Source organism: Salmo salar, chromosome ssa16, assembly GCF_905237065.1.
Source record: "Salmo salar chromosome ssa16, Ssal_v3.1, whole genome shotgun sequence".
Lineage (NCBI taxonomy): Eukaryota > Metazoa > Chordata > Actinopteri > Salmoniformes > Salmonidae > Salmo > Salmo salar.
The window spans coordinates 63,078,070-63,088,888 of NC_059457.1; the positions used below are offsets into that span (position 1 = coordinate 63,078,070).

At 43.5% G+C, this 10,819-nt stretch overlaps 1 protein-coding gene across 1 annotated transcript in view; it reads left to right on the forward strand.

Annotated features, from left to right (window-relative positions):
- The window catches only part of LOC106574324 (ATP-binding cassette sub-family B member 6), a 33,792-nt gene extending 23,175 nt beyond the window's left edge, over positions 1-10,617 (forward strand). The window contains exons 10-20 of the mRNA XM_014150166.2: positions 1,770-1,895; positions 2,697-2,773; positions 3,042-3,105; positions 3,721-3,806; positions 6,470-6,527; positions 6,685-6,789; positions 7,030-7,204; positions 7,577-7,689; positions 8,187-8,281; positions 8,578-8,646; positions 8,933-10,617. Coding sequence (XP_014005641.2) covers positions 1,770-1,895; positions 2,697-2,773; positions 3,042-3,105; positions 3,721-3,806; positions 6,470-6,527; positions 6,685-6,789; positions 7,030-7,204; positions 7,577-7,689; positions 8,187-8,281; positions 8,578-8,646; positions 8,933-9,092 — 1,128 coding nt within the window. The 3' untranslated portion in view covers positions 9,093-10,617. The remainder of the gene's footprint in view (positions 1-1,769; positions 1,896-2,696; positions 2,774-3,041; positions 3,106-3,720; positions 3,807-6,469; positions 6,528-6,684; positions 6,790-7,029; positions 7,205-7,576; positions 7,690-8,186; positions 8,282-8,577; positions 8,647-8,932) is intronic.
- Positions 10,618-10,819: the final 202 nt, after the last annotated feature.

Sequence of the window (10,819 nt, forward strand, 5' to 3'; positions counted from 1 at the left end):
ATTCCCTGCATTAGCTTAGTTAGGATCACCACTTTATTTTAAGAATGTGAAATGTCAGAATAACAGTAGAGTGATTTATTTCTTTCATCACATTCCCAGTGTGTCAGAAGTTTACATGCACTCAATTAGTATTTGGTAACATTGCCTTTCAATTGTTTAACTTGGGTCAAGCGTTTCGGGTAGCCTTCCACAAGCTTCCCACAATAAGTTGGGTGAATTTTGGCCCATTCCTCCTGACAGAGCTGGAGTAACTGAGTCAGGTTTGTAGGCCTCCTTGCTGGCACACGCTTTCTCAGTTCTGCCCACAAATTTTCTATAGGATTGAGGTCAGGGCTTTGTAATGGCCACTCCAATACCTCGACTTTGTTATCCTTAAGCCATTTGGAAGTATGCTTGGGGTCATTGTCCATTTGGAAGACCCATTTGCGACCAAGCCTTAACTCCCTGACTGATGTCTTAAGATGTTGCTTTAATATATCCACATCATTTTCCATTCTCATGATGCCATCAATTTTGTGAAGTGAGTCAGTCCCTCCTGCAGCAAAGCACCCCCACAACATGATGCTGCCACCCCCGTGCTTCACAGTTGGGATGGTGTTCTTCGGCTTGCAAGCCTCCCCCTTTGTCCTCCAAACATAACGATTGTCATTATGGCCATACAGTTTTGTTTCATCAGACCAGAGGACATTTCTCCAAAAAGTACGATCTTTGTCCCCATGTGCAGTTGCAAACCGTAGTCTGGCTTTTTTATGTCGGTTTTGGAGCAGTGGCTTCTTCCTTGCTGAGCGGCCTTTCAGGTTATGTCGATATAGGACTTGTTTTACTGTGGATATAGATACTTTTGTACCTGTTTCCTCCAGCATCTTCAAGAGGTCCTTTGCTGCTCTTCTGCGATTGATTTGCACTTTTCGCACATAAGTACGTTCAGCTTCTTCCTGAGCGGTGTGACGGCTGCGTGGTCCCATGGTGTTTATACTTGTGTACTATTGTTTGTACAGATGAACGTGGTACCTTCAGGCATTTGGAAATTGCTCCCAAGGATGAACCAGACTTGTAGAGGTCTACAATTGTTTTTCTGAGGTCTTGGCTGATTTCTTTTGCTTTTCCCATGATGTCAAGCAAAGAGACACTGAGTTTGAAGGTAGGCCTTGAAATACATCCACTGGTACACCTCCAATTGACTCAAATGATGTCAATTCGCCTATCAGAAGCTTCTAAAGCCATGACATAATTTTCTTGAATTCTCCAAGCTGTTTAAAGGCACAGTCAACTTAGTGTATGTAAACTTCTGACCCACTGGAATTGTGATACAGTGAATTATAAGTGAAATAATCTGTCTGTAAACAGTTGTTGGAAAGATTACCTGTGTCATGCACTAAGTAGATGTCCTAACCGACTTGCCAAAACTATAGTTTGTTAACTAGAAATGTGTGGAGTGGTAAAAAACGAGTTTTAATGACTACAACCTAAGTGTATGTAAACTTCCGACTTCAACTGTACATGTGACCAGTAGCAGAATGAATAGATTATACGAAATGTGTTTGACCACCTCAGAAGCATAGTTAAATAGAGCTTGCCATCATTAATGATGTTCTAGGATTTTAGAACTTCAACCAGCAGACATTTCTTTAGCTTTTGTATCTCTATCCTGGTTCCAGGTCTGTTCAGCAGTGCAAACAGACAGCACAAACAGATCTGGGACCAGACTATAACGCTTTTGATTGTACTGTTGCGTTTGTGGCCTGTTTGTCTGTCCCCTCCCGTCTTAGACCTCAGAATGGAAGACACAAGCCTCTCTGGCCTTCCTGAACCAGACACAAAACCTGATCATCGGTTCAGGTCTACTGGCCGGGTCACTGCTCTGTGCCTACTTTGTCCAGGAGGGCAAGTTTAAGGTACTGAGCTCGGAGCCTTTACTAGCTTAAAGGGAAAGTTGAGTATTTTACAAAGTAATGTTAGATGGTTCCTCACCCTGACAATAGTCTATGAGCCAGGACTATGATCTTTAATCCTTGTTTGGTTTTTATTAAATAACCACTTTCAGGGTGTGAAACCATTTAACATGAAGTTGTGAAATACTGAAGTTCCCGTTAAAGGTCTAGATGCTCATTCTACTACCCTTTTCACCCTATCGAGCAGACCGAAAACTAACTGCCCTGGCTCTTTTCACATTGTCCTTATCAGCACTTTTCCAGCAACTATGGTAAATGTCTGGATGTGTAACCTGACCAGTGCAGCTTGGTTTGCCTCGGTAGTGTGAAAATCCCTATTGACCCACCTCAAGCTCTCTCCACCCATCCACTTTTTTCTCCTCTATGCTAGGGCTATGTTGTTTTTTGGCTCTATGTCCTACATTAGATTAGGAAACGTTTTTGTACTCTATTAAGGAAATGATTTGTAACTTGCCTTGCCGCCATAAGCAATCAATACAAATGCATTGTATCACTACTAGGCCACGTAGCCTTGCTGCTGTATGTATGTTTTCATGCTTGTTTGAACATTTGCTAAAAAACTTACCTTTGACACAGTGTTGTGGTACTACATGTTTTTCTCAGTAATACATGTGGTGTATGAAGTATACATTCAAGTCAGCTGCTGTGAACTTTAGCCTGGTTAAACAAAACTGAACGAAGTGAAACAATAGTGAGCCAAGTGTTCGGTCCGGTTTAACCAGGCTAAATACACTCTATTTCCAGGTTGGAGACTTTGTCCTCTTCGGCACCTACATCATCCAGCTCTACACCCCTCTCAACTGGTTTGGAACCTACTACAGGTGAGAGGTGTTATGGTCTGGGTTTAATTTATACTTCCTGTCATCCTTCCCTAGTCTCTTTTATGTCTGTCACTTATAGCTAAATGGACTGTATTGGTTTCCAACATTGTGCTTCCACATGTCAGTTTAGATCAGGAACGACACAAGCAAATTCAGCTAGACTATTGACACAGATCTATGGAAGGCATTGTTTATAGCATCATGTACTACAGTACCCATAATGTACAACAAGTGCTCTTTATAATACATATGTCCTCAACCTCTACAGAATGATCCAGAACTCCTTTATCGACATGGAGAGCATGTTTAAGCTCTTTACAGAGGAAGAGGAGGTAATTTTGAAATTGGTTGTCAATGACCAGCTTTTTGGTGTGTATGGGAGATACTCAATTGGAAAAGTCTGTCCTCTCCTCCACCCTCCGTGACCCGGAAAAACAATAAGTGATCGAGAAGTGCCAATTCGAGTCTTCTCCCATCCTTGATGACCTACTTCGACCGAGGATGCACAATAGTATCCTCATAGCAGGTAGCATGGAAGTGTTTTAAAATCCCTTCGAATCAGCTTTTGTTTTCGCGGAGGAGAAAAGCATGTACACATTTAAAATCAATACACTACTTATCCTTTTATCTATAAAATGTCTTGCACAACTAGCATTTTTTTTTTATCACTACACATTTATTTTGTTGTAAGCGTCATTTGCCTGACGATGCGTGAGTGGAGAGAGTCTCATTTCATGAAAAGCTTATTTGTTTCCACGTTCCTTCTCCTCGCCACCTCTCCTTGATTACCTTCAACCTTTTTCAAACGAGGCGAGGATGGAAGAGAGGAGGGAGGAGGCAAGCAAAACCAATCGAGATTCTCCCTGTGTCAGAATATAATCTTTGCATTTCATTATGGGAAATACATTTTTTGTAATTTGATGTGCTTTATCTTGATTTCTCTTCAGGTGAAGGATGTGGTGAATGCAGGGAACCTTCTCTATAAACTGGGAAAAGTGGAGTTTGAGAATGTGTACTTTAACTACACTGACGGGTAAGTCCCAAGATTTTTATTTATTTATATTCAGATCTTGTTTGGACTGATGAAACGTGTGTAGGCTATACACAGAGACTGATTCAGAAACAGTTTGATGAATAATCATAGTTGTGGTAGTTCCAGCGTTCTCCTTTGATCGGCGACGTAGGTCTGGGTGCCTTGTAAGGATCTGACGGCGAGTGGGTAATCTCCCTTTACCATCGGTCCTATTAGCCAACGTACAATCATTGGATAATAAAGTAGACAAACTACGAGCACATGTATCCTGTATAAGACCATAAGCAAACAGGAAAATGCTCATCCAGAGGCGGCTCTCCTAGTGGCCGAGGACTTTAATGCAGGGAAACTTAAATCTGTTTTACCTCATTTCTACCCGCATGTTAAATGTGCAACCAGAGGGGGGAAAAAACTCTAGACCACCTTTACTACACACACAGATGCTTACAAAGCTCTCCCTCGCCCTCCATTTGGCAAATCTGACCATAACACTATCCTCCTGATTCCTGCTTACAAGCAAAAACTAAAGCAGTAAGCACCAGTGACTCGGTCAATAAAAAAAGTGGTCAGATGAAGCAGATGCTAAGCTACAGGACTGTTTTGCTAGCACAGACTGTAATATGTTCCGGGATTCTTCCGATGGCATTGAGGAGTACATCACATCAGTCACTGGCTTCATCAATAAGTGCATCAATGACGTCATCCCCATGAATCATCAAACAGGCAAAGCATCAATACAGGACTAAGATTGAATCGTACTACACTGGCTACGACGCTCATCGGATATGGCAGGGCTTGCAAACTATTATAGACTACAAAGGGAAGCACAACCGCGAGCTGCCCAGTGACACGCGCCTACCAGATGAGCTAAATTACTTCTATGCTCGCTCCGAGGCAAGTAACACTGAAACATGCATCAGAGCATCAGCTGTTCCGGACGATTGTGTGATCACACTCGCCATAGCCGATGTGAGTAAGACCTTTTAAACAGGTCAACATTCACAAGGCCGCAGGGCCAAACGGATTACCAGGGCGTGTACTCTGAGCATGCGCTGACCAACTGGCAAGTGTCTTCACTGACATTTTCAAACTGTCCCTGTCTGAGTCTGTAATGCCAACACGTTTCAAGCAGACCACCATAGTCCCTGTGCCCAAGAACAGTAAGGTAACCTGCCTAAATGACTACTGACCCGTTGCACTCACGTCGGTAACCATGAAGTGCTTTGAAAGGCTGGTCATGGCTCACATCAACATCATTATCCCAGAAAGCCTACTGCCCCAACAGATCCACAGATGATGCAATCTCTATTGCACTCCACACTGCCCTTTCCCACCTGGACAAAATGAACACCTATGTGAGAATGCTATTCATTGACTACAGCTCAGTGTTCAACACCATAGTGCCCTCAAAGCTTATCACTATGCTCAGGGCCCTGGGACTAAACACCTCCCTCTGCAACTGGATACTGGACTTCCAGACGGGCCACCCCCAGGTGGTAAGGGTAAGTAACAACACATCCGCCACGCTGATCCTCAACACGGGGGCCCCTCAGGGGTGCGTGCTCAGTCCCCTCCTGTACTCCCTGTTCACTCATGACTTCATGGCCAGGCACGACTCCAACACCGTCATTAAGTTTGCTGAAAGCCTGATCACCGACAATGATGAGACAGCCTATAGGGAGGAGGTCAGAGACCTGGCAGTGTGGTGCCAGGACAACAACCTCTCCCTCAACGTAATCAAGACAAAGGAGATGATTGTGGACTACAGGTAAAGGAGGACCGAGCACAACCCCATTCTCATCGACAGGGCTGTAGTGGAGCAGGTTGAGAGCTTCAAGTTCCTTGGTGTCCACATCACCAACAAACTATCATGGTCCAAGCACACCAAGAGACAGCCGTGAAGAGGGCACGACAAAACCTATTCCTCCTCAGGAGACTGAAAAGATTTGGCATGGGTCCTCAGATCTTCAAAAGTTTCTACAGCTGCACCATCGAGAGCATCCTGACTGGTTGCATCACTGCCTGGTATGGCAACTGCTCTGCCTCCGACCGCAATACACTACAGAGGGTAGTGCGTACGGCCCAGTACATCACTGGGGCCCAGCTTCCTGCCATCCAGGACCTCTATACTAGGCAGTGTCAGAGGAAGGCCCTAAAAATTGTCAAAGACTCCAGCCACCCTAGTCATAGACTGTTCTCTCTGCTATCGCACGGCAAGCGGTTCCGGAGCGCCAAGTCTAGGTCCAAAATGCTTCTTAACGGCTTATCAATTGGCTACCTAGACTAGTTGCATTGTCCCCCTCCCCCTCTTTTACGCTGCTGCTACTCTCTGTTTATTATCTGTGCATAGTCACTTTAACTCTACCTACATGTACATATTACCTCAACTAACTGGTACCCCTGCACATTGACTCTGTTCCGGAATCCCCTCTATATAGCCTCGCTATTGTGATTTTGCTGCTGCTGTTTAATAAAAAAAATTAAAAAATGTACTTATCTGTTTTTACTTAACACTTATTTTCTTAAAATTGTGCTGTTGTTTAAGGGCTTGTAAGTAAGCATTTCACAGTAAGGTCTACACCTGTATTTTTCGGCGCATGTGACAAATATAATTTGATTTGATTAAATATATATTTTGTGCTTCTGTGTGTTTTCTTTTTAAGGAAGGAGATCCTTAAGGACGTATCATTCACTGTGCAGCCAGGCCAGACTGTTGCATTGGTAAGATTGGATTCGAAGCTTCCGAGCATTACCCAGAGGTTACACACTTGAGCAGTGTTTGATTTCTCTCTATCAGTCATGTGATGGTTTGTGTCTGGACCATGTGTAGTACAGATGTTTCTTGCTTAACAGTTTGTGTGTTTGTTGACATCCCTAGGTTGGCCAGTCAGGGTGTGGTAAGAGCACCATCCTTCGCCTGCTCTTCCGTTTTTATGACGTCCAGGGAGGATGCATCCGCATCGATGGCCAGGACATCTGTAAGGTGAGTAATTTGCCCAGTTGCAAAAAAATAGTTCCCAGACAAACTGCCTTGTTAGCAGATGTTGTATATAACATTAGGTTTGTTATATGTTGGTGGTCTACTGTTTCAGTTATACAGTATAGTTAATATGATACACTTGGGTGCAGGACATGCAACGCATCGTTTTTCCATTGCGTGTCCTAATGAGCTTGACCTTGTATTAATATAGTGTATTCTGAGCCTCTTGGTATCTGGGTGCAGGTGAAGCAGGTGTCTCTGCGTGCCCACATTGGCGTGGTGCCCCAGGACACGGTCCTCTTCAACGACAACATCCGCGACAACATCCGCTACGGACGCATCTCCGCCAGCGACCACGAAGTGGAGGAGGCGGCTATCGCCGCAGACATTCACGAGAAGATCCAGACGTTCCCAGAAGGTACGGAAATACCACGGCCTCTTTTGCTGGTTTCCAGGCACAGATTAAGCCTTGTCCTAGACTAAAAATCTATTTCAGTGGAGATTCTCTATTGAGTCCAGGACTAGGCTTAATCTGTTCCTGGAAACCAGAACTGTATGTTGCCGTTATATTTCTGGCTGTAGTTAACCTGAAGGTGGCTTATGGGTGTCAATATTGTTGTTTTAAGGGTTTGTATTTACTAACCACATTTGCCGAATCATTTTGATATCTAAATCTCCTCAAGCAAGTGGGGAGATTTGCGGCGTTCACACAGTAGCTGCCAGGTGCATTGTTACTGTATGAGGTGAGTGAAGTTTGTGTTTGTGTTTTCTCTGTCTGTCCCCCTCCCAGGATACGACACCCAGGTGGGCGAGAGGGGTCTGAAGCTGAGCGGGGGGGAGAAGCAGAGGGTGGCTATCGCCCGGACCATCCTCAAGGCCCCTCGGATTATCCTGCTAGATGAGGTAAACTTTCAGGAAGGTTCACCAGTAGGCTCAATGACCCTGTTCAAGGTGTAGGGTGAAGATGCCTCGAGACACTGATCTTGGGTCAGTGTAGCATTTTTATCATTTTTTTGGCTAAGTTTAGGATTGGGGAGGGGAAGCTGGTCCTAGATCTTTACCTAGGGAAACGTCACCCCAGTACGTTCAAATACTTTAAAAACGCACACTTCCTCCCTCCTCTCCTTGAAATTGAGCTTTGCTGAGCTTACACAAATTGATAGGTGAACACAATGGCTCTATCACTTAGCTTTCACCAGTCCAGCCATGTTCGATAAGATATTTTTTCAAGAACGAGAGGAAGCAAGGATGCATTCTTAACGTATTTGATGAGGGCAAATATTTGCCCCGACACCACTGATTCCCCCTGTCATATTGTTTTACAGTGGATTAATACAAGTTCACTGAACTTGATTATTTTAGTCATGTAATTTATCTCATAAAGTTTTCCCTCTGCACAGGCCACATCTGCTCTAGACACACAGACGGAGCGCAACATTCAGGCGTCGCTCACAAAAGTGTGCTCCAACCGGACCACCATCGTCGTGGCTCACAGGTAAGGGATGGGTCTCAGGTGGACAAAAATGCATGTATAGAGGGAACCCATACATTAGGATCAGTGGAGGCTGCTGAGGGGAGGATGGCTCATAATAATGGCTGGAATGGAGCGAATGTAATGGCATCATGGTGTATTGGATACCATTCCACTCCAGCCATTACCACGAGCCTGTCCTCCTCAATTAAGGTGCCAACAACCTCCTGTGATTAGGACACACACATTTCTCCCCTCTAATGCTGAGTTTATATGGTTTGGATCTGTCTTTAGTCTGATTGTGAATCGTCTGTCTTCAGGTTGTCGACCATCATCGGTGCCGATCAGATTCTTGTTCTAAGTGATGGTCAGATAGCAGAGCGAGGACGGTGAGGGAATGGTTGAAAGAGTGATTGTTCTATTGGTGCACACTCCACAAGTCTATTCCAATCAAAATATTGTTTTATGCTCTTCAAGAAACAAACACCTAAAGAATGTATGTAAATGCCAAGAATGGGACAGGCCAATGTTTATGGTGCTTCTCACACTATAGTCCTATTCTCAAAACCATACAGTGCCCATGTGGGAACATCTTGGCATAGTACATGATGATGACTTTAATGGTGATTGTGTGTCCCCATTGTAACTACATATTCTCCACTTTCTCCCTCCCAGGCATGATGAGCTGCTGGCTAAGGGAGGGTTGTACTGTGACATGTGGATGAAGCAGCAACATGCCCAGGACTCAGACTCAGCCTCTGACACAGAAGCCAAAGACAGGAAGTCTGAGAAACTACAGCCCCCATCAGTCACTGCAGGCCACAGGAGCCACTGAGGATAGAGTGAGAGGTCAAGGATATGTAGATATTGTGAGGAGACGGACGAGGGACGCAGGGAGAGGATTAGATACCTCAAAAGGCTGTTTTGCCTGCACTTTTTTAGGGTATCTGTCCATTGAGGTTCATTCTGTTATGAGTGAAGTTTTAAGCACATTTATTGGGTATTTAATGTTTGATCATTCAATCAAAATGTCTGTGCCATGAATGCCTCAGGCCAGTTTGTTTTAAGTGTATTCAGGATCGTGTTCATTAGGTTAATTAACAGAAAATGTTTTAAAACGTTTTAAAATCTAAAATCTGTGTTACTTATAGGACAAGTCCAGGAAGTCCCTCCTTATTGCAGTCTGTTTTGATCCGTTTTGTGCGTAATTAATCTCATTTTCCCCACCCCAATATTTTTTTATTGAGTCAAATGCTTGTTAACGTGTCGGAAAAGATACTAGAACGAGTAGCAGAAGCAGGGCGGTACCTCCCTCCCACACACACACTCTTTCTGCAAGTTACGGGCAAGTCAAGGGGCCAAATGTCCCCTCCCCTTCAAAAATGTGCAAGATGCGAATACCTGCAATATCCTGATTTCTCCAAATGATCAGTGGCAAAACATCTGTACACCAGAAACAAATTTCCTTGCTGTTGTCGCATCCCACAGTCTGTTGACATACACTACGATACCAGTTCTGTTACGTGCATCTGTCCTCGAGATTAGTGCCTAATGAACAGGACCCAGGACTCAGTATAATTTGTCCTCTTGCTGTCTGAAGTCGGCTGACTGCAACAGTCCAGAGAAGTGGAAACAAGTCCAAAGTAGACTAATCCCTTCCTAAGCTCAGGAATAGGCAGTTTGTCACAGTGTCTCACAACTTTGAATTGTTGACTAAGGTTTAGGGGTTGACAAATGTATTAGTTTTATTTACAGCATCTAGAGATGATTTTATTTTTACTATACCCACTTTAAGCTTATTTTGTTAGCTATTATACAAGCAATAGACTTATAATACTTTATAGACTAATGAAAAGATTCAGACCGATTTGAATGTTTAACAAAGAAATCAGTTGCACTCTGATTGTTTCGTACACATACAAAGGTATGTGTACGAGAACTTCAACTGTAACATTTGAATTTGGTTATTAGTAAAACAGATATTTAGTCTGTGTTTGGTCTGTTTCACATCCAAGCTGCATCAATTTGACCCCAATCTGACTCGGGTATTATCATGTACAGTCTAGGTGTTGACTGATGCATGCCAAATTATCCTGGTTGTAACTTTTATTTGTCACCAATGGTGATCAATAAGAAGTACTGGTAGAAAATTAAAGAGAACAGAATTGACTAAATTCCCAGCAGAAAAGCAAACCTTTCTCTATGAATGAACTCAAGCCTGTCTGTGCTGCTACCTGTTTTGCGTAAAGAACTGCTGTTAGTGTATCTTTATTTTAATGGAAGAAATTAGTCTGTATTTGAATTTGTTAGTGTGGAGTTTGTCAATATCTGTTGATAATAATCACACTCCATTTACAGTATGTATTGTCATTCTGTTTCATTTATTTAAAAAGGGCCATAAGGGAAGGTCTAGCCATTTAGCTGAACTTTAGTTATTAGAGAGAGAATGGGGACTTTATATCTACGTGAAGTCCCCTGGGTTAGAGAGAGAATGGGGACTTTATATCTACGTGAAGTCCCTAGGGTTAGAGAGAGAATGGGGACTTTACACTACCGTTCAAA